General features: G+C 39.6%; 1 protein-coding gene across 5 annotated transcripts in view; it reads left to right on the top strand.

The window, feature by feature from the left end:
* Window positions 1-17948, top strand: part of LOC149284341 (mitogen-activated protein kinase 10-like) — a 62582-nt gene extending 44634 nt beyond the window's left edge. For 3 of the 5 annotated variants that reach the window (XM_089496925.1, XM_089496924.1, XM_089496928.1), the window contains 3 exons: window positions 9529-9592; window positions 10457-10534; window positions 17806-17948. In XM_089496925.1, the coding sequence (XP_089353051.1) occupies window positions 9529-9592; window positions 10457-10534; window positions 17806-17948 (285 nt within the window). Of the gene's footprint in view, window positions 1-9528; window positions 9593-10456; window positions 10544-17805 lie in introns of all 5 variants that reach the window. The other 2 variants (XM_089496927.1, XM_089496926.1) reach the window with 2 other exon arrangements.
* The last annotated feature ends 5565 nt before the right edge of the window (window positions 17949-23513 follow it).

The following is a 23513-nucleotide window of genomic DNA, read 5'->3' as shown; positions in this document are numbered from 1 at the left end:
TACCCTGGGTTGTCTAGTTTTCAACAATATATGATTTAATGGGGTAAATTGAACTGACCGGCTTCAAAGATGTCTCAATTAGGACATGGTGGCAGAAGGTACTCAGGGATACACTTCTTGTGTGTTAGAGCGCATGGACAATATGATTATCACCAAGTTGAGTCTTTATTGATGGTTAGTTGGATCCATGGTTTAACCAAGCTGAGATGTTTGGAAAACCTAAGGTAAGGTTTTTTGTAATGAACCTCCCCAAAGTGTAAATAAATAGAATATATAAAAGATACACTGAATTTGGGGTGGCACCAGGCAAAAGGGAAGGATGCCTTGAGAGGACAGCTGTCCCCCAAAGGTAGATTAATATTTAGGATTTCTTACTTAGTAACCTTGATCTTAAAATTGGTAGGTGCACTATAGGTAGCGAGTGCCCGTAGAATAACAGGAAGCAAAATTCTCGGGCGGGAAACTACAAACAAAAGATTGTCTGCATATCCAAGGATTTTATGATGGGTCTTCCCGACCTGTAAGCCACTGATATCAGGGGTTCACCCGAATGGCTTGTAGTAGAGCACAAAGAGCAGTGGGGACAGTGGGCACCCCTGGCGGTTCCCAGCCCAAATTTGGAAGGGAGTTTGACACTTTTATAAGTAAATGCAGCAGTAGAAACATTCCTAGTACTGTTGAATGCTGAAACCCTTGTCAGAAATAATTCTTTATAATTTTTAGTTTTTTCAGGGAATGTGTAATTGTACCAAGTGACATAAAATGCAGAGACTAATAGGTTGTTTCCATAGAAACTGATACATCTAAAACAAGACCAAGGGCTGATTAAAGTTTAATGCTTCTTGTCTGCCGTAAAATTCTATACAAATCAGGTATATTTGCATAATACTCTAGAGAGCCCATTGTAAAATTAACAAATAATATTAATTAATTTCAAAACACACATATTTCACTTGCATCTCTAGGCTGGGGCATTGGGTGGAGTTGTTTCTCCCTCAGGACAGGCATAAAGAGAGGTGGAGTCATGGTATGGAGTCTGTTCCTCTCCATGCAATTCACTCTCCTAACAGTTAATTAATCGGACAGTAGGAGACAGTTAACCCAACGTAGTTGTGATAACATCAGGGGTGTCCAAGTTTTTTCTGCAGTGGGCCACTTCATCAGAATTGTATACGTGCGCGGGCCGCACTCATTTTTCACTGTGACAAAAAATATGGCCTTTAATAAAATATGCAGATTAAAATAAAGTAAAATGACACAAAACCTTTACTCTTCCTCTCACTGATTTCTGGGCCTTGAAAGTTTTGCGACTACAAATTCAGGATTCCCTAGATTTATTCTAGGGATGAACTAAAATGAAAATTCTGGACCAAAACATTCAGGGTTCACTTAGCCAAAACCGAAAATGACCCCCACCTTTAAAAATTAATAATAAAAACTCACATGTTTAATAAAAGTAGGTAACACACAATTGGACAAAATTAGCAATATGACTTGGCATGATAGGAGTGTGATTGCTAACAGCAATCACACTCCTATCATACCCAGGCAACCAGTAAATGCTGGTACCTAGGCATGATGGGACTGTGCTCGCTGTGATTGCTGTTAGCAATCACACTCCTATCATGCCAAGTCAGCCAGTACATGCTGGTACAGGGTGGCTGTAAGTGATGTGCAGACCCCATACTGCTGGCAGCATCACTACACAAGGGGGGGCAGCTAGCTAGGTTTCAGCATGTACTGGCTGACTTGGCATGATAGGAGTGTGATTGCTAACAGTAGTCACAGTCCCATCATGCCTAGGTTCCAGCACTTACACATCCATCCAGTAAATGCTGGAACCTAGGCATAATGGGACTGTGATTGCTGTTAGCAATCACACTCCTATCATGCCAAGTCAGCCAATACACGCTGGTACAGGGTGGCTGTAAGTGATGTGCAGACCCCATACTGCTGGCAGCATCAATACACAAGGGGGGCAGCTAGCCAGGTTTCAGCATGTACTGGCTGACTTGGCATGATAGGAGTGTGATTGCTAACAGCAATCACAGTCCCATCATGCCTAGGTTCCAGCACTTACACATCCATCCAGTAAATGCTGGAACCTAGGCATTATGGGACTGTGATTGCTGTTAGCAATCACACTCCTATCATGCCAAGTCAGCCAGTACATGCTGGTACAGGGTGGCTGTAAGTGCAGACCCCATACTGCTGGCAGCATCACTACACAAGGGGGGCAGCTGGCCAGGTTTCAGCATGTACTGGCTGACTTGGCATGATAGGAGTGTGATTGCTAACAGCAATCACAGTCCCATCATGCCTAGGTTCCAGCACTTACACATCCATGCTATCACACACACACTAATTTATTCATATAATCATTCATTCACAGATTCATTCCCTCAATCACACACACTCATTCAAACACCCCCCCACCCCCTTACCTGCACTGCAGCTCCTCGATGCCGCTCACAGACTTCAGCAGGGGGCGCGGCCTCCCTCTGCCTTCTCTGCTAAAGCACAGAGGAAGTAGGATGTCACGTGAACTCCGCTTCCTCTGTGCAGTCCAGAAGACCCTCCCTCAAGTAAGTAGCAGGGCTTGAGGTGCGGCTCGCGTAAGATCGGTTGCCCTGGCTGCCGATCTTCCGCGGGCCGCACCTCGAGGTCTCGCCGGCCGCATGTTGGACGCCCCTGACCTAGGGGTTAATCCCATAGATACTTCCCTCAACCACATACCCTGCTCAGGGGCATAGGGGGTTAATGCATATAAAAATAGCCTCTAAGAGGCACAGACCCCATCTCATGCCTCCTCCTCACCCTCCATCCCACATCTGGCGTGATGTAATAAGAGACTTTTAAAACACTTGGGGTGCATTGTTCCTGCCCTTTTGGGGCGAGGATGGTTAGGCTGCTAAAGGAATAATTTGGGGGCCTCATTTGGAGGCATAGACCCCATTCTGTCCCTCTCCCAATCCATTTTTGGGGATGGAGGGGGGTAATGATCTAAAAAAATAATTTTTAGTTTTTTTAAGCCCCCCGACATCCATCCACACTTTTCACCGTCCACCCCCTTGGCAACTTTAAAAATTAAAATAGACTGTTGCTAAAAAAATGGGTTGTAGTGTGGGTTGTGGTTGTACAGGATTGTGTATACATCTCATCTCAATGTAGAATGCAATGAACCATTTGGACTGCTTGTGTCTAGGAGTATATATACACCCACCTGAGAAACCTGAGGCAACAATGGTTAATGAGACGTTTACTCAACAAAATAAAAAAATATGCGTATTGTGAGAAAAAGCTAGTGGCGTTTATAAGAAAAAATAAAGCCATTTTAAATGTCTGAATCACCATAAATTTTCAGCGTTAATTTAGGTCACTAAAAGGGTGCAAAGAAAATAATTGTTGCCTATTCAGTATTGCAGGTTTTTTTCTGAAAAAGAGTAATGGCTTCAAAATATCTGGAAATTCAACATCCCTAGATATATGACTAATTTATATTGGCAAGATTATGATTAGCTCTACAGTTCACCTACTTGCCGCAAAACTGCCTGGAGCTAAATTATTATTTAAATGTATTGTATAAGCACATCAATAAACTATGCAGTATGGAATATGATCAGTATTTTTATAGCTTGCAAAAAGATAAATAGCTTTCGTTGCCGTCTGATATAAAAATAAAGTGAATATGAGGTATTTAGTAGGCTTATATTTCAGATTCAACTCTGTCTCGTAAAACTGTTAATGCTCAATTTATTTTAATTCTCATTGTAGTCACACACTGTTGATGCCGGTTTACAAAGTCTAAATATGTTCCATCCTCTGCGTGCCTTTTAAAGTGGATTATTTGCTATATGAGCAGATATTGGCTTCCTCGTGGTATCTGAGAGATTGCTTTGGTTTAAAGAAAATATGTGGAGTGGTTTTTCTTATTAAATCCGACCAGAGATTTCAGAAGTAAAATGAATAACGTGATATATGATGTCCAGACACACTTCCAGTGGAGAATATAAAATCGACTGTATTTTTAGGGTGCTGTAAAAGCCAAAGAAAATAAAAATTATACGACCCAAACTCAAATACAGGAATCTGGTATATGAATTTGAAGCAAAGGGCAGTTCCCGGTATGCATACCTGGGAACTTCTCGGCTCCGGCTACCCGGAGCCTTCCCTTGCGGGAAGTGGCCAGGACTGCACACGGACATCAACAGGCGTTCCCACTGGCGTCGGGGGCGTTCCCGCTGATGGCAGCGGGAAACACCCCCATTTACAGAAAAAAAATGTGCGGGGAGCGGGGCGTGTCAAGACCCTGCGACCCGGAGGATTCGGGTCTTGACCCGGAGAACCGGAGGAGCAGCGCTCACACGGCAATCTCCGGGTCAAACCCTAGCACTAGTACAGGGGTAGGCAAACGTCGGCTCTCCAGATGTTGTGGACTACATTTCCCTTGATGCTTTGCCACCATTATGACTGTAAGAGCATGTAGTCCACAACATCAGGAGAGCCGAAGTTTGCCTAGCCCTGCACTAGTACAAGGGTGTCCAACCTGCGGCCCTCCAGCTGCTGCAGGACTACATATCCTATACTCCTCTGCCAGCCCCTTAGCTAAAAGGGCATTATGGGAGACGTAGTCCTGCAGCAGCTGGAGGGCCGCAGGTTGGACTCCCCTGCACTAGTGCTTACTTAGATACATGCTGGGAAAGCCAAACTTAATGCTGCCTGTCCGCACTATGGAATTTACCTTTGTACTCGTATTATTCCACTGTAAGCAGGATGCATAATATGTGCAATAAAAAAATAAATACATTTCTAAAACTTACAGTTAATGACTGTTTCAAATTCCACATTAACCTGATTCTTTATGCCAGTGCTAATGACTCTCTTTCCTACATAGATTTTTGTTAGTCAGTGTCCAGATGGGTCATTAAATCTAAACCATTCTATTGTCAGGGTGTTTGGTTAGTAGATTGGGCTAAGATAGCAGATCTAGAACACACCCTAATACTTAAACTATGTAGCTGCCTGAAAAAGTTACATTAACCAGAACTAAAAACATAAAACAACACAATATTTTGAAAACATATTTTTAACCCCTTAAGGACAATGGGCGGTCCCTAAACCCATTGAAAACAATGCATTTTGAGCCCGTACATGTATGGGCTTTGTCATTAAGGGGTTAATCTGATAATGAACAAAATTGACGGGTGTCCTCTTTAGGCCAATGTTTATTTAACTGCTGGCAGCGTCCTGGGAAGTGCTCGCTGTTTACGCTAGTGGCAGGTCACACAGAGCTCCATGTGCACAGGCATTAAAGCATACCTGGCAACCTTTTGGCTCCAGCTACCCGAAGTCCCCCTTGCAGGATGATGGACAGCAGTGGGGCATGCGGCAACGTCGCTCCTGTGACGAACCGGAAACCCAGAGATGCGGCATGAAACCCAGGGTGCCCAAGTATCCATTGAGGACATGCGTTTTTGAGGGCATGCTGTTTCCTATCCGAGTGGTAGTGTTAAGGCTTGTCATTCTGAAGAACACAGTAGCTTGCTAAGTAACCAAAGTGGATGGGGTGTTTCATATAGAAATATTTTGGAGAGCAAATGCATCAATGACAAAAATGACAATGATTTTGCTATATATTACTCAAGGACCAACCAGAGCTCTTTGCAGTAAAAAATATCCCTTTATAATACATCATGGTGCTGTGAGGTCTGTGAGATCACATTTACCTGCAACTTGCAGATCATGTTTTGGGTATATTAGTATGTATTTAAACAAAATACACCATTTTAGCTACACGATGTATTATTATATTTTGCCTCTGAGTACAACAATATACCACTGTGTATAACTAGCATAAACTATGTTTAAAGGAGTAATGTAATATGTATATATATATATATAGGTTTACAGAAATCAATGTGTGAAAATTGTGTGAGATTTCTGCTGTGCTTACCTTATGATTTCACTATTTGTACCCATTCTCCTCTGTTTTCAGCCTCAGGAACCTGTGAGGGAGAGGTGGAATGGACAACCAGTGAAAACACAGAATAAGGTTTATATATTCTACAATTGTAAATGGAAAAACCGAATGCATCTTTAATATGTTGAGTTTCAGACTGTGATGTTAGCAGTAGAGGTTGTACGATAGACATACCAAAATGCCATACCAAAATGTTCCATTATGCAATACAGAGGCGGCCATAATGTTATAAAAGCTCTCTGACAGTATAGGGAAGTTTATGTTAGAATAATCCATACAAGCCCTAAATCTTGCTGGCTGTGAAATAAACCAGCTGTCACTCAACTAGGGAAGGAATGATTAAAGATTATTCTTATGGGAATGGAAATATAAAAAAATACTCTGTTATACAAATAGATGTGTTATATAAAAAGCAAGCACATCATCATGTCTGTAGGGATTTAGAGATACTCATGTAGCAAATTACTTTTAGCTATCAAACTGAAATAAATGCAATGGCTTTCTTAGTCTAGATTCTGTTTCTATTTTATATATTTGTTTTCTGTCCTGATGGTTGCAGATCCATCACCTGTTTCATATGTTATATAGATATAGATGTTATATAGATAAAATTATTACTGATGATAAAACTTCTATACATGTTAAGTGTGTGTCCATTTAAATAAAATATACACCAATCAGCCATAACATTTATGCCCTGCCCCATCAAGGCACTAGACCTCTGAAGGTTTGCTGTGGTATCTGGCACCAAAACATTAGCAGCAGATGCTTTAAGTCCTATTATTTGAAAGGTGGGGCTTCTATGGGTGCATCCTGGTGCCATGTGTCCCCCGATGCACACGCACACACACACACCTGGCCATCCACGTAATGTAAAAGGAAATGTGATTCATCCGACCAGGCCACCTTCTTCCTTTGCTCCGTGGTCCAGTTCTTAAGCTCACGTCTCAGTTGTAGGCGCTTTTAGCAGTGGTAAGCATGGGCACCCTGACTGGTCATATACAACAAACTGCGATGCACTGTGTGTTCTGACACTTTTCTGTCAGAACCAACATTAACCTTTTCAGCATTTTGAGCTACAATAGCTTGTCTGTTGGATTTGACCACACGGGCCAGCCTTCACTCCCATGTGGATCCGTAAGGCTTGGCCGGCCATGACCCTGTCGCCGGTTCACCACTTTTTCTTCAACTCATCAACCTTTCCAGGTTGGGGCTTATGCCACACCACAAGCTTTTATGGGAAGATGAGGGGGTGCTGGGAAAATAACTCTCAGGTCAGCAATGGGAGTCAATCTGTACTCTTTCCCATAAGGAGAATGCATATGAAGTTCTAACATTGTGGTACAGGAAACCGAGCTGTCTCGGCAGAATGTTTCATGGCTTTGATCCATGTTAGAGATGTGACAACAAATTGGGGACATTTTTACACATATTGTAGGAGTGCGGGCGGCTGCAACCATTTTGGAGGGGGGTGCAACGAGTGATAGAGCAAGCGACAGGGCACGGTTTCCCTCCGACCCTGGATGTGATGCTACTCCATAATATAAGGGGATCGCTCTTGTCCTACAGAGGCTGGCTAACCAAACATCTGCTAAGTGCTGCCAAATGCCTAATACCAATTTATAGGTCCATCCCTGAGGGAACAGCTGAGGAAGGTAGAGAAGGTCAGAGTTCTGGAAGAGTTAATATACATTGCATTGGACCAAATGCTAAACTATTGTGCCACATGGGTCAGCTGGCTTGACCTAGTGGCATCTGTTGGCTACTGAATTAAGAGCCTCATTAAAGGTGGGGATTTGGGGACTGTACCCCTTTAAGTATGGTTGGACCACTTTAAGTATGGAGGGTGGTTTCTGGAAATGTGATACACAAAGAGGTCTTTTTTTATTTGTCATTACTTATGATGTCATCTCTTAAAGAGAAAGAGAAGAGCAAGGAAACATGGCATGGGGAGAGATTTTTCACCTAATTCTCTTAGGCACCAAGGACAGGTGTCATTGGAGGAAAGAGTCAGCGTTTCCCCTTGACATTTGGGGCTCATACTCCATTCCCACATACAAGCCATTGTTCTTATTCTGTAATACAGATTATCATTGTCCCCTATGATGCTTTAGTTACCAAACCCAGTGTTGATCTACAGCAAAAAATACACATACACTAGCTGGCAAAGAAAGTAATTATGATTAGCTAAATTACAGAAACTTCCATTAAACCAGCTTGGAATTTACTGCTGATATAGTATTTGTAGATAAAGTCCCAGAGCCTTAGAAATTGTTTCTCATCTGTTTCATTTTTTTTCGTGTCATAGTGTGCTGCCTTTTGAGACATTTTGTCCTACTTCACTTTTGAAAGAAAGGTTCTCTTTAATTGATTTAACTGATTCAGCAAGGCTGGCAGTAATCACGCCTGGGTGTGTCTAGTGAAATTGAACCCGGGTAAATTTGGTTAATTGGTTGATTTAGTATCTAAGGGCAAAATCAATGACATTTTGTGCTTAGTTGAGCTATCTTTGTCTAATATTGAAAATAGTTTGATGATCTGAAACATTTAAGTGTGGCAAATATGCTAAAATAAGAAATCAGGAAGGTGCCAAATACTTTTCACAGTGCTGTATGTCCATGCAACCATCTGAATATTTGTGTGTTCACATGTCTCAGTGTGCTTTTTCTTGTCTGTAGATTTAATTTAATAATTGAAAGCCCATAAACCTGCCAGTGTTCTTATGTCAAACACTCTACAGAACTGTTTGATTCCTTCTTTTTTTTCCATTCACTTGTGTCAACCTGAGTACTGGTGTGCCACTGGCATGCATAAGTCCAAGTTAAACTAAATCCTCGTGCTTGGGGCGGAATATTTGACAGTGTGCGAACATACAATTAAAGTGCCTGTACACACATCACACCTGGAAACTCAGTTTTGCCCAGAGCCTCTGGGTGAAGCGTCGCTTCTCTGGGTCATTGCGGGGAAACTCCAGGTCGCAGGAGTGTCTCGTGACGTCAGTGGGACCAACTGTGACAATCTATTTCCCTGCCATCCTAAATATTGTTTTTGGTTTGGTATTTGGCTTTTTAAAGTTAATTGTCAGCTTGGAAGAATCTTTTAGGGAGAGTCAAACTGCCAAGTTTAGCAAAATATAAAATAACTTAATGGCGTTAACATACACCCATATTGTAGGTATGTTTAGCCAAGTTAATGTTTATTGAGACATGAGTTGATGAAACAGGCATTGCACTTAATTAGGGGAAAACCAGTATGCATGATCGTTACACTGAAATGCTTCTGATATGATGTTAATATGAAAATAATGCTAATACTTAAATGTCTGTCAGTGGATCTAAATACCTTTTATACAGTTGCTTAGCAATTTATGTACAGAATTATTCATATTAAATGGGCATCAAATAAATTAAAAGAATAATCATCCCTAATTTTGCCCTTATAGTTGTAACTGCTTGCACTTCTATTTTTCACTTTTGCAGAGTTCTTTGCAAACTGCTTACACGAGAAACACAATTTGGGCTGATTATACCTTCCTTTGTGTCTTACAGCCTCCTCCTCAGATTTATGACAAGCAACTGGATGAAAGAGAACATACCATTGAAGAATGGAAAGGTACAGTAATAATGCGTGATCAAATGTTATCAGTCATGGGTCAGGTGGGTGTCCCCTTACTTACTACCGTAAGTAGCTGTATTTTCCCTATCAGAAGAACTGTTCATGGTACAACCCATTGTCTACACAGCCCATGTCTGTACAGCAGGCCCGAAATATAAATATAAGGCACAGGTGTGGGATTAAAATAGGAAATATAGAGATAAAATGTGACATACAGTTAGGTAATGCAACCATAATATATGTCTGAAAGGTAATATGACACTACATAAATAATTATTTAATAATATAACACGAATTAAATAATTAATGTAGGGAGAGTAAAGATGCTGAAATATAATATAACACTGGCTTTTCCAGAAAAAGTCCTCTTCTTTGATGAATAAATCCAAAAATGTGCCATGTACTATATTCAACAGAATAATGGTTGACCAATTAGTGATAAAAGTTGAGTAATTATTAATGTTCTATTCATTTCCAGGCGATTTCACCACCTATCCTATTTTGTACCAGAAATGTTCTTAAAGTTTTAGTTATACTTTTTGTTATTTTAGGAAACACGTTTAAAAATATCCCAATCATTTCTAAATGCAATCCTGGATCCAGAAGATGTGACTATACTGGCAGATTCTTCAAACATCATGCTTTCTAGACAATATTCAATCAGTGTTGATATCACAGTCGGATTTCAGCTTTATATAGAGCTCAGTCTTTTGCATTTTTCTTATTGACCTATATTTTAGGGTACTTAGTTTATATATGAGGACTAATTAATGTAAAAATCCAATATAGAACTACAGTATATATAGGTTTGGTGAAATGTCGCTGTCAACAGAAAATGTATTGGTATATTTTGTTCCACAGAGCTCATCTACAAAGAAGTAATGAACTTTGAAGAGAAGACTAAGAATGGTGTAGTAAAAGGTCAACCTTCTCCTTCAGGTACTCTTTGTAAATAGTCGCATAATGATGTCAAAAGCCAAACTAGTTTAATTTCATTATGCTTTCTTTTGTCTGGTCTTATGGTACACAGATTTAATTTTCACATTTCTACAGGGGTTTTTTTTTCTAGTTTCGCTATTTCTGATTGAAGAAATATCTTTTTTAACAGTGAGCTATGCCCCCATCTGGAGTCAACCCGTGAGGCATAGTAAAACAAAAGTATCTATCAATTCATTGAGAAAGGCTATGAAAAAAACCTTAATTTTCACTGTAGTGACTCCAGTCACACAATCAGTGGTTTAAATTTAAAAAAATAAAATCTATAGTGCTGTGTAGACTAGCAGGTGAGCAGGAAACAGAGTCAGGACCCAGGTTGTTTGGATTTAATGGCACTTAATCACGAGCGTTAACCATTGATCGTATGATCGAATCCATTTTTAGCTACTTTTCTTCCGTTCTATTAAGCAGTTGGTTAGTGGTAGAGCACTAACAGAATAGGACAGCACACGGTCCTAATTTCCTTTCCACTCAGGGTCTGCTCTCAATTGATTTTGAGATCTTCTCATCAGTAATAATGTAATGGCTGCCATCCTAAGACTGGGGCAATTCTTGATGCCAGTGGATCCTCCACCGGCTTGTTGATTTTTTTCATAGAAATTAGCGTCACTTAGTAATTTGATTTAGCAGTGAGGCATACTGTTTCACAGCGTACAGACATAATGTGGAATGTACACAAGTTACACTCACATTTACCAAATACCCCAAAATTACCCTGGTGAATACCTAGAAAACAAACACTGGAATTATCTTATTTTCAGAAGTTACCATACTGTCGTAAACTTTATGGGTCTTTGCATGAGTTGACCACCCAAACCATTTGCAACTTGTGCATCTACCATATCTGACACAAAGATCCCTAAAGTGTTATCTGACTCAATAGCCTTCAGTGGTAAATAGATGCCAAGCTGTAGTAATTGGAGTACTGCATTGCTTGATTGTTCAAAAAAGTAAGTTGCGCCAAATGTCATATCCATATTAATGAAACAAAATGCAAGTCGGTTTTTACTTTTACTTACAAGTGTATCTTCTTAAGGCAGGGGCGTCCAAACTGCGGCCCTCCAGCTACTGCAGGACTGCATCTCCCATACTCCTCAGCCAGCCCCTTAGCTGAAAGAGCATTATGGGAGATGTAGTCCTGCAGCAGCTGGAGGGCTGCAGGTTGGACGCCCCTGTCCTAAGGAGACCAAATTTCTATGTATTGTTTCATTTTTTTTACAAACTAACACATTTTTGATTATCCATCATCACACATAATTATGCATTTTGTGGAGATTGCGGATCACCGTAAAACTTTATAATCATGATCACTTATGTGAGTATACATATTATATTGATAACCCTTATCAACCAAGTAGCTACATTTTCTGTTAATCAAAATTCTGCATTATAAATTTGCACCTAAATGTTTTTACTTTGTGGATACCCAGTATCACACACTGTAAATGTTCGACAGTATCGCAGTGTATTACTGCATTGCAGACTAAATCTGATTAAAACGATGGATGATGAAGCAGTTTTGTTCTCCTGAGAACTTAGATGTTGATGGACAATACGAAAGTAATTGTGCTTCAATTGGATGCAGATAGAAAATGTACCCGTGTAATTTGCAATGAATTATTAAACCATATGCAAGTAAAAAATCAATCATAAACTGAAGCATGAAGAAAATTGGCTTTACACCGGAGAAATCCCCAAGAAATGTAAACATTTCATTTCATATTTCACTTTTTGTCAGTATTTGCTTACACGTAACAATACAGGGATGTAGAGCGATGCCCGGAAATACACAGAAACGGTTACAAAGAATGTTAGTAACATACGAAAACATATAGATGTTGATATATTTATAGATCTATAGTTTTTAGTTCCTAATGGAGTGAAAAGTCCCTGGTTAAAGTAGGAATAACCTTTGGTGAGGCGCAGTCTCTATCTCCTGCCCTTTATCTCTGTCCTGTTACATGGGGTACTTTTGCTTTCGTTCCTAAAGTGTCCCCGAACAAGCTGTCAATAATAGCCAGAGAGCAAAATAAACACTTATGCTCCTCCGAATCACTGGGCTTCACAACTGATAATATAGCAACGTGGTTATGCCCCGTGAAGGATACATCTCTCTATCGCTCGGTGGACAGAAGACTCTAGTAAAAATGGAACTGCCGTTTTAATCCCTAAAGTTGGTATGGGATACAGCTACACAAAGAGGGCAATGGTGACAATTATCATCAGGGAAAAACAACTTATATTAGGAAATTATATCAAATTAGTGTTTTTCTTCATTTCTATTCATTTACCTGCCTGATTCTGTGATGCAGACATTACAAGCCCGTGTTACAAGCCGGGATTACATGGTGTTGACTTGTAACACGCTTTTGGTCCCTGCTGCTAAGAGAAATGCTTTATAAGTATAGATAGCTATTTCACTTGGCTGACCTTGTTAATTTGTTTTAACTGCAATGTAAGAGACACTTTCGCATCTGAACAAACTCTAAAACTTAACTCATGATCTGCTCCTCATATTTGAGGAAAATGAGTTGATTACTTTATGAGACAATGAAATAGCTGAAGGGTCTCTAAACGTTTTATTTATTCTCATATTACACACACACACACATATATAGATGACATTATACAGTTGGATTACCCAAATGATTCTTGTCAATAGACTGTCATGTGTGGCATACTTGTCCTTTACTGTATAGCTCGAGTACCTTCAAAAATATGAGTGGCTGTCTTTAAATGTTTAATGGTCCGATCAAAAAGCTATGAAAATGATTATAAATAATGCAGGACAGCAGAATTAGCATTCATGTCCAGATTGCATGAAACAGCAATCCGTAAACAGATAGCGAGGCATATGCTGTTTAGCAAAGAACCGAACAAATCTTCTTGTGCTTCCATTTTGACATGAGCCACAACTGACAGTTTATCCTGCTGATTTTGTGATTAAGCGAGCCAGTCGGTTGCCCAACGATGTGCAACCGCAATAATGTGGGGAGGCTGTGCGCAGAAGCTCGTTAGTCATCCAAAATGAACAGATAGAAACAATATATCCAAAATGAACAGATAGAAACAATATATCCAAAATGAACAGATAGAAACAATATATCCAAAATGAACAGATAGAAACAATATATACCGTGTATTTTAAAAACACACGTGGCACTAATTATGTTCTGCTCGGTTAAAGCCAGTTACTCATTTGTGTGCAACCTGTTCCCAAGACAGATTGTGTTAACATAGATAGTGGTGCCAATCTCATAGCAGTAGAGAACAAATGGAGAGCAAAGAAAATTGTCCTTTTCAACCAGATCGGTTTTCTAATGGGTGAATATTTGCCCAGTAGTCTGGCTGAGAGTCAAAGGTTTAATTCTACTGAATTACTTATTGACGTTGATGAATTACTTATGGCTGCATAACCATGCAACCCAAAGCACACTTTTATTTATGTTGTCTGACACAAGAGTGTTTCATCTCACTGGGATCAAGGCTTTGCTGGCAGAGGCAATACTTTAAAACTTAATACAAAAACTATTTTTAAAGTATAATAGGAAACTATAGCCCAGTGTGACATAATGCGGTGTGCTAAAAACTCTTGTTTAAGCTGTGAAACAAAAGCAACCATTGAGTCTGGTGTCAGTCTTCTGCATAATACACAGGACCCCTCTTTCAAATTTTTTCACTTCCATTTCACTGCAAACCTAGGATTGATTTGAGGAATTACGGCATGCTGTGTATTTATTTGTCCCTCTCGCCGCATGGCATCCGATTCAGAAGACTAAGTGAATTCCGTTCCAGAATTGTGCCTTCACGTTAATGTAATCAGTCTCTCGGGCAACCAATTTTCTGGAATTCGTAATGAATTTATAAAGAATCTTTTATGGGACTGTACTTAGTCTAAGTGACCCATTAGCAATTTATCTCCCGCCGTTGAATAATCAGTATTTCACCTGATGGTTTTGTGTTTTCTCTAAACGCAACGGCCACAGACAACGATTGCTCAGTATGTTCTTTGTTCTCGGTTCTATATTAAAATGTAGAAGATTCCTTCCAATGATTTCTAAGCACCACAGAATGTAATGGTTTTGCGTGAAATATTTGTAGATTGGAGTCTGGTCGGTACTTAGCCATTGAAATGGTCATTTGGAACTTAAATCTCCAGGATGTTTCAGTTAGTTAAGTTCTGAAGTATGTAAATGTATGTTTCAATAATGCTGTCATTTGATGTGCCATGATAATTTTGGGGATTAGACTGTGAACACTTACGTGTATGAAGTATTCTCCAAATTCTCCGTTTTGGAGCAGTCAGCTCAAAGACAATCCTCTTTCTGGAGGTTGAACTGGCGCTAGACGGTTTTAGTTGCTTTTACAGCCTTGTTGGTAGGAATTCAAGCAGCCTGACGTAAACGTAAACATAATAGCATATAACGAATACTAATTTTAATATTTTGTATAATGTTTCAACTCACACATAAAGCCTATATGGCTAGAAGCACTAAACACACTAGCTATATTCTTTTAAGAACAATGCCCCTTTCACAAAATCACTTTGTTTATACAGTTTTATGTATTTTGAGCAACTTAGTGGACTTTTTAAATGCAAAAAGGGGAGAATATATATATATATATACATACACATATATTAAAAAAATACAAAGTACAGATTTTTAAATTGTTAAAATATTTGGCTATTGAATGCAGTGAAATGCTGTTAAGACCAGTGCAGGTGGGCTTTGTAAGTTTGCACTGAATGTATACTTACTTGTGGTATTCTTTTGCAGATTAGCTTTAAATGTTTTTTTTCTATATACAAAAAAAGTGTTCAGATATAATTTCAATTTCCAAGATATTTATAAATGGGCAAATTCCTTATTATTGAGCAGGTCAGAGCAACAACAAATCAGGTATTTGTATAGAAAAGAATTGCCCATTATTGCAGCCACCCTACTTATTACTTTGGTCTATAGTATATGCAGGGGCGGGCTGGGCAGGGGGGCAATTGCCCCCCAGGCCGCCCTGAATCTACATTAAACGGCCGCGCGGCCGCCCATTTAAGTGGCCGATTCGGCCACGCCAGGGCCGTCTTTAATGCCCGCAGCATCTGCGGTGGGCCGGCCGAGATGCCATTGCAGCCGATGTGGCTGCGAGTCTTAAAGCGGCGGTAAGACACGCTGGCCGCTTTAAAATCATTAAGCGGCCAGCGTGCCTGCACAGTGCCGCACAGTGTCTTGTTCGATGTGACTCCGCCCCCTTGAGAGACACGTCACATTGTCAATGTGATGGGCCGCTGAAGGGGGCGGAGTCACACGGAACAGCTCCTCGTGACAGCTAGAGGAGCATGCTGGATGACAGCAGCAGTGAAGGATGACAGCAAAAACTTAAGTATTAAAAAGAATAAAAAAATAGTTGGGGGAATAGGCAGAAGGGGAGCCATATTCAAAGGGGGGTCTGCATGGGTCAACAATTAAATACAAAATGGGGGTGGCTAGGGGGTATAAGTACACAACAGGGTGGTTGGGGCACCACATAAATCAATACACAAAGGTGGGGGTGGGTGGCTGGGTTCAATATACATGGGTCATTAACAATGCAAAGGGGGGCATCAATACACAAGGGAGGGGGGCTGGATGGGGACATCACATAAATCGATACACAAGGGTGTTGGGACATAATGTACAAAGGGGGCTGGCTGGGGGCGCAAATCCACATGGGGCAATACACAAAGGGCATAATGTACAAAGTGGGGCTGGCTGGGTGCACATATCCACAATGGGGCAATACACAAGGGTGTGGGGGGGAATACATTAAAACCAAAGGGGGGCTGGCTGGGGCATCAATACACAAGGGGGAAAAACAAACAAACAGCAAACCAGTGTGGAAAGCATTTTGGACGTGGGTGTCAGTGTGGCAGAGCCTGTCCTGGTGTATGTGTGTTTGGATATCGGTGTGGCAGAGCCTGTCCTGGTGTCTGTGTGTTTGGCTGTCTGTGTGTCAGGGCCTGTTCTGGTGTGTGTGTGTGTGTGTGTGTGTGTGTGTTTGGGTGTCGGTGTGGAAGAGACTGTCCTGTTGTGTGTGTGTTTGGGTGTCGGTGTGGCAGAGCCTGTCCTGGTGTGTGTTTGGGTATTGATGTGGCAGAGCCTGTCCTGGCGTCTGTGTGTTTGGCTGTCTGTGTGTCAGGCCCTGTTCTGGTGTGTGTGTCTGGGTGTCGGTGTAGCAGAGCCTGTCTTGGTGTGTGTTTGGGTATTGATGTGGCAGAGCCTGTCCTGGCGTCTGTGTGTTTGGCTGTCTGTGTGTCAGGGCCTGTTCTGGTGTGTGTGTGTGTGTGTGTGTTTGGGTGTCGGTGTGGCAGAGCCTGTCCTGTTGTGTGTGTGTTTGGGTGTCGGTGTGGCAGAGCCTGTCCTGGTGTGTGTGTTTGGGTGTCGGTGTGGCAGAGCCTGTACTGGTGTCAGGGCGGGCTGTTTGGGGACAAAATTGGCTCACGCTGGGCTGTTTGGGGACAAAGTTGGCTCACTCTGGACTGTAATTTGTTAATGTTATCTTGATGCTTATCTTTTTTGTTACAAAGATTTTGTTACATTTTTTAATGTATTAAACATAATTTTTTTTACTCCCAGTCCCATCACATTACATCAATACGCGTTAGAAAATCAGGAAAAGATGGGCATGGATGGTGTGCTCATTCGGTGGCACAACGGGCCACTTGACTAAACTTGCCCCCCAGGCCTTAGGCTGCCAGCCCTCCCCTGAGTATATGCTCCTAAATATGATTCCTGGAGACCCAATTGCAACTCAGCCCAACTTAATATAAGCTGACACCATAGCCAAATTTCCAAAATTCACAAAATATTTGTGCCATACCTTTTTTCATAAGCCTTTAACATCCACATTTTATGAAATAAATATTCTTAAAAGCCAAAGTCTTTGGGAACATAATAGATGCGGAATGTTAACCAGGCAGTAGTAGGTATGGTCACTATCCCTCAACAATCAGCAGTTCTCAGTGGTCTCCAGGTTCCATGTGAGGAGCTGCTAAAAACATACACTGTTGGCAGCACCCGCTGGAAGATTCATTGATGACAACCCTGAAATTGGCTTAGATGATTGGAATGTTGTTGTGTAACTATATTGTCAGTGTTTTTATAACTATTCTTCTTCTCATTTCACTTCCAATTAATTACTAAGTTTCAATTGCTTTGCCGTTCATTTTCTTAGCACAGGTGCAGCAGTGAACAGCAGTGAGAGTCTCCCACCCTCCTCATCTGTCAACGATATCTCCTCTATGTCCACCGATCAGACACTGGCATCCGACACAGACAGCAGCCTAGAAGCTTCTGCCGGACCTCTTGGTTGTTGCAGGTGACTAGCCGCCTGCTTGAGAAACCCCACCTTCTTTAGAAGATAATGTGATTGGGAGAAAAACAAATAAAAGATCAACATATCTATATATTTGCAAGAAAGTGAAAAAAAAAGTAAAAAGCTCAAATTTCCCTTCTAGCTTGTTCTCTCTTAACGAGTAATGTCATGCAGCTAAGCTCAAGTGTATATTTAACTTATAGTGCTTTGCTTTTGGTATATTTCCACTGATTATGCTTACTGCAAGAAAAACACACACACACAAACACTCACAAAGATTATTTCTTAAATTCTCTTTGCGTACATTGTAATGTTAATGGCTGTTGAAACCAGCAAAATGTCTTTCCCATTTTGACTCGATGTGAAGTGGCCATTGAGCTATAGGCGTTTGATGATCTATCCTTCCAATAGGTGGATGTAGATAAACAAACATATGTACATCAGATGTAAACATGCAAGCATATATGTATATTAATAAACAAAACAACCCTCACAACTGTACAGTAGACTTAATTACATAGAGCAGTTATATATATATAGTAATAAGGGGCCTGTTTTTGTGTTAGATACATGAATACCGCTGTAATATAATGCTAGGAAGCTGCTAAATTCATACATTTGTCAAATTGTGAAAACACGGAAACTTTGTATCAAAAACAAGAGCTGTCTATGTAAAGGAAGTGTCGCTAGCGGAAGCATGATACATTCATACGGATTAGGGAAATCATTTCAAAAATGCCAGCTGAACAGTTAGTTCTTCACAATTATATTTGTCCAATAGGTATTTATTTTTTTACATGCACGATAGTTTTTCTTATTTTAGATAGATGTGCTGCTTTATACCAGGGCTTAAGATAAATAAAACCTGTGCACAAGTGTACATTTTAGTTTTTCTGACCTTGGAAAGGTGTTCTGGGTAAAAATCAAGGACATGTATTTTTTTCCCCTTATGTTTCAATCTTTTTTTTTTTTTAGTTGCCTGACCGAGCAGATTTTAGAGGGAGCCATGTAGATTGGGGCTCTTTGAGAACCGTAACTAATGATGTAAGACACAGTCACTTTTTTTTTTTCTTGCTCTTAGCTGTTTACCGGACGTTTCTGTCTTAAATAGGGAAGAGAGATTTTACTGGTTTATATTCTTGGAAAGTTACTGAATAACCAGAGAACACAAAACCGTTAACATTTAAAGCTATATTTCACGTATCAGGGATATAACCCATCATTGCCTTTACTTTAAATTAACCCTTTTTGAGTTAACCCTCAGGAGGAGAGAAGTTGAGATTTAACTACTTTGCCAGGGTTTTTATTTTTTTTATTTTTTTGTTGTGTTGGGGCTGGCAGTTTTTACCAAGAACATGCCATGTCTGCTAAATAATTGTGAACAATGAAGGGATCCGTAGAATCAGTAAACCACAACTTATTACAAATGTTCTTTTTCAGTTGCAATGCTGAAGTTCTATAATGGCATCAGACATTTTTATGTTTGCTAGAATTTTTATTAATGCTGGAATAAAAAAAACTGGACGCATTTTAGTATTATATAAGTATATCCATACAATGGTTATCTGACTGGTAGCCCACAGCCCAGTACAATAATCTTGTTCAGCTGTCCAGCCCGTGCTTAATAATGTAATGCTGTCCTTCATTATAAAAAGTTGTCAATAGTGCTCTGTCACAAAGATTCTTATATAAGATTGATCTGTGGCAGTGAAACCAATCCCGACCGCTCAGTTTAGTACTGTGGTACTTTTGAATAAGCGGTACCACAGACATAGACATCCGCTAACTTCACAATATGTTAACCATTCATAGAACTGTGGACAATCCAAGTTATAAGGTTTTTGCATGACTCAAAGGCGTTTCACAGAATGTAACTTAATGACCTTACAGATATACAGCATTTGCTATGGTCTGCTTTGGATGTTTCAATCACGAAATGCGTGCACAACTATCAGTTTGGACTTTTGCGTTCTAAGGAAGGCATACATACGAATGCATGTATCCATCATCAGCAATTTTGTCTAGCAGCTGTCCTGTACTATGTGTGATAAATAAGCTCTCTGAAGGGAATCAGTTATTTAGTTCTCACATACCACGGGATAGCACTTTACATGTGCTGGTTGGCAACACGGAGAATGTATATGTGTACCCTAGCCCGCTATGTTTCTAAATTACAAGATTAATGCATGATAGGGGAATAAACAGATTTAGCTTTCTCCTTCACCTGGTGGCACCCACATTCACCCCTTTATGCAAATTAGTTATTCTCTATCATACCATTAAATTTACACCTGAGGAGACTTAGTGATGTCACAAGAGGGCTGACCCAATAAAGTTAATGTATTGTCTTCTGTATTGCTACATAGTACAGAAAAGTGAACTGGGATTTGTGCCCAATACTGATAGTGTTGGAGGGGTCTTGCTGCTCGGTTTTCTGTCACTGTTTTCAAATAAAAATATGATCATGAAATCCTGATAAAAAGTGTATAAAATCTTACCGAAAAAGCCAACTGATTCTTTTTCTGTATACACCATATGCTTTCCTTTAGCAAAACACACTATATACCATAAAAGATTTCACTGCTTAATAAATCTTTACTTGCGCATTAAAAAATTATATTTATAGAACTTTAATGTAATGAGAACAATTGTCTTGGACAAGAAACCATAGAATTGAACCTCTGAGGACTCTAATATGGTGCATATAATCTCATCTTTACTGTTTTCATCCAAAGCCAAAACAGTCATCTTTCAGAAACCAATGGAACTGCACAAAACGTTCTAACACTATACAAATATAGTATCAAAGAAGCATCGCTTTGTGCTTCAGTCCCCCTGTAATAGTCAAATAGTCATAAAGCATGCACAACCTCTTAAAAAAAAAGAAAATCATACCTTTAGCCCTTATCTTTTTTTGCCACCAACCTCTTTTGCCTTTTTTTTTTTTACCTTACATTTTGCTTAATTCAACATTTTTTTATTCTGTGCTACAGGATACTGTTATTCCAGTTCTTTCAGCCAACATGAATTACACCGAACGCTTTAACTCCCTGAGGTTTGTCAAAATATGGTAGAATATTCTGTATTAGGGTCAGAGCAAACTAGATTACTGCTTCTGGGTTAAGCAATAATCCTGAATCAAGCCATAAAAACAGCAATATTTTCTTTCATCAATTCTCGGCCAAAATAATAAATCGAGGCAATAATATTGGGGGGGGGGGGATGAGAAACAACCGACACTATAGAGTAGATTAGATTAATTTTTCTTACATTTTTTCTTTTCCATTTGATTGATCAGAAGTGATCCAATTTCTTCAGACACACTTCCTTAAGGGCATTTTAACCCCTTAATGACAAAGCCCGTACGTGTACGGGCTCAAAATGCATTGTTTTCAATGGGTTTAGGGGCCGCCCATAGTCCTTAAGGGGTTAAACATAGTATTCTACTGGTTCCAGAGCTATTTGTTATTTTTATTTAAAACCATCCCAATCAATTGCTCGTTTGTGTTGAGGAACACGTGTTTCATATACATATTTATAAGCATTATTGTCATGTAAAAGGAAATTAAAATAATAGTTTATTCTTTCGTCTTTACGATCATGAATACAGGGGGTTACTACAATATCTTATGTGGTACCTTGTGTACTATACATCCATGTCATTATATGTTAGTGTAACGTATTCCAAAATCTGGAGTATGGCAACAGTTTTTAAGAAAAGATATTCTTGTTATATTGTAAAGGATTTTCCTAAATCTGTTAATCTAGTCACAGATATGTAACCCTTTAATTACTGTAGTTTAAATGGAATTGTACACAGCCAATCAGTGGAAGGTCCTGCATAATGGAAATGGGGGTTGTGGAAGTCTCTAGGTTTCAAAAGTTTAGTAGTTTCATGACGGAGAATGTAATTGTCTTTATTATTTAGAAGTATAGTGTATCAGATCATTGTTAACAGCTACCAAAGAACAAGGCCTTATAACAGTGCCATTAAGGCGATATTCACTTGAATTATTATATCTTTTTATCTATTCTTGTTTTTTTTAAATTATATTTTAGAAATATTTTTCTGTTTCTCCTGGCGAGGTTTAGAAAGTATGTTAAGTAATCAGTTTTAATGGAGCCGTGTGCTCTGTGCCAATTTTCCCAATTGTTTTCTTGTGTTTCACGTATAATGTAACCAAGTATTCTCACAAACAGGACAGCTTAGAAGCCCCAAATGCACTGGGGGCATGAAACCTAGTGGGAGCTCCACTTGCTAATTTATTCTTTTTGTCAATATTTTGCAGCTTGTAAGGCATAAATATGTAAATATGAAATGGATTTCAGTGTAGACCTAAACAGAGCCGTTTGTGATGAAACAGGTAATTTGATCAATTTACAGTTATCCTGTTTTGTAGGATATGTAGAAGTATTTCTCTAGGTAGGTAGATAGATATGAGATTTCACAAATGGGTCGGTGGTGTTTTCTCATTGTAATCTGTTGTATGTTGGTTGATAGTAGTTTCTAAAAGCATTGCTAGAAGATGGAGGGCTTGAGCAGGTAAGCTCTGTGGGATAGGCTAAGTTAAGTCCCTGACTTTAAGGGTACCCATGATGTCCAGACTTGATCAGATTTCTAAGATACTACCAGGCTTACAATCTGCCTCGATTAATCATGTGAGTAACTAAGATACAAGTAAAATTGGGCTTGGATGACAGCTGAATAAAGAACCACTTGGAAGATAGGGTCAGCTCTTTTCCCTTTAGAACTTACTATGAATACATTAAATTAGGAAGCAAAAGGATCTTTTCAGATATTATTATGGTTTACATTGCTCGCAATCAACATTAGATTCACTACATTCTAATTTAATTATTATGATTCCTCTCTAAAAGTAGATTGTTTATTTTTTTGTTTAACGCTTAATAATTTTAAAAGTAGTAAATCTCCCTGCAGATAAAATCTAAATTATTTTTCACTCACTTGTGTCCAAGTAATTTTAGTTTTGGTTTAAGCTGCTCTCCACAAGGGCTAATTGAAGTAATTATGAAATAAATTGTGCTTAGAATACACAGCTCATGGGACTTATGGCCAGTACATGTCCATACTTTTGTTTCTGTAGGTCCAATTTGTTATGTGATGAGGTATTTGTTTTGTCATGTTGGCCCACTGTACAACACTGCAGGATATAACAGAGCTCTATAAATCATTTGATAATAATTTGCAGGATTTACTTGACACCTAATGAAATGTCCTGGACTTTATCTTGTCATATCTCTGTCTATGTTATGCTTGGTTTCTCCTAAATTTACTATATAATTTACAACAGAACATAGCCAGGCAGCGTAGACATACAAAGCATGCACAGACTGGCCAATACTCCCTACCGCTTACTTTTATCACTGCTTGCGCGGCCAATCCAATTCTTTAGTGTGCACTCATCTGCTAGATACACCAGGCCACGCAAGGCAAAAGTGTAAGGGTGTAGCGTGCATCTGCATGTATCCCATTAATGCCAGGGTCTGATTTTCACCCCCAGTCTGTTCCTGGTTATATGGCTTATAGAAGTCATTGGTATCTATTGAGCAA

The sequence above is a fragment of the Sceloporus occidentalis genome, unplaced genomic scaffold (genome assembly GCF_023333645.1).
Source record: "Sceloporus occidentalis isolate IW3139 unplaced genomic scaffold, rSceOcc1.0.p SCAF_95, whole genome shotgun sequence".
NCBI lineage: Eukaryota > Metazoa > Chordata > Lepidosauria > Squamata > Phrynosomatidae > Sceloporus > Sceloporus occidentalis.
The sequence above is the reverse complement of the archived record's forward strand: the minus strand, read 5'-3'. Positions and strand labels throughout refer to the sequence as shown.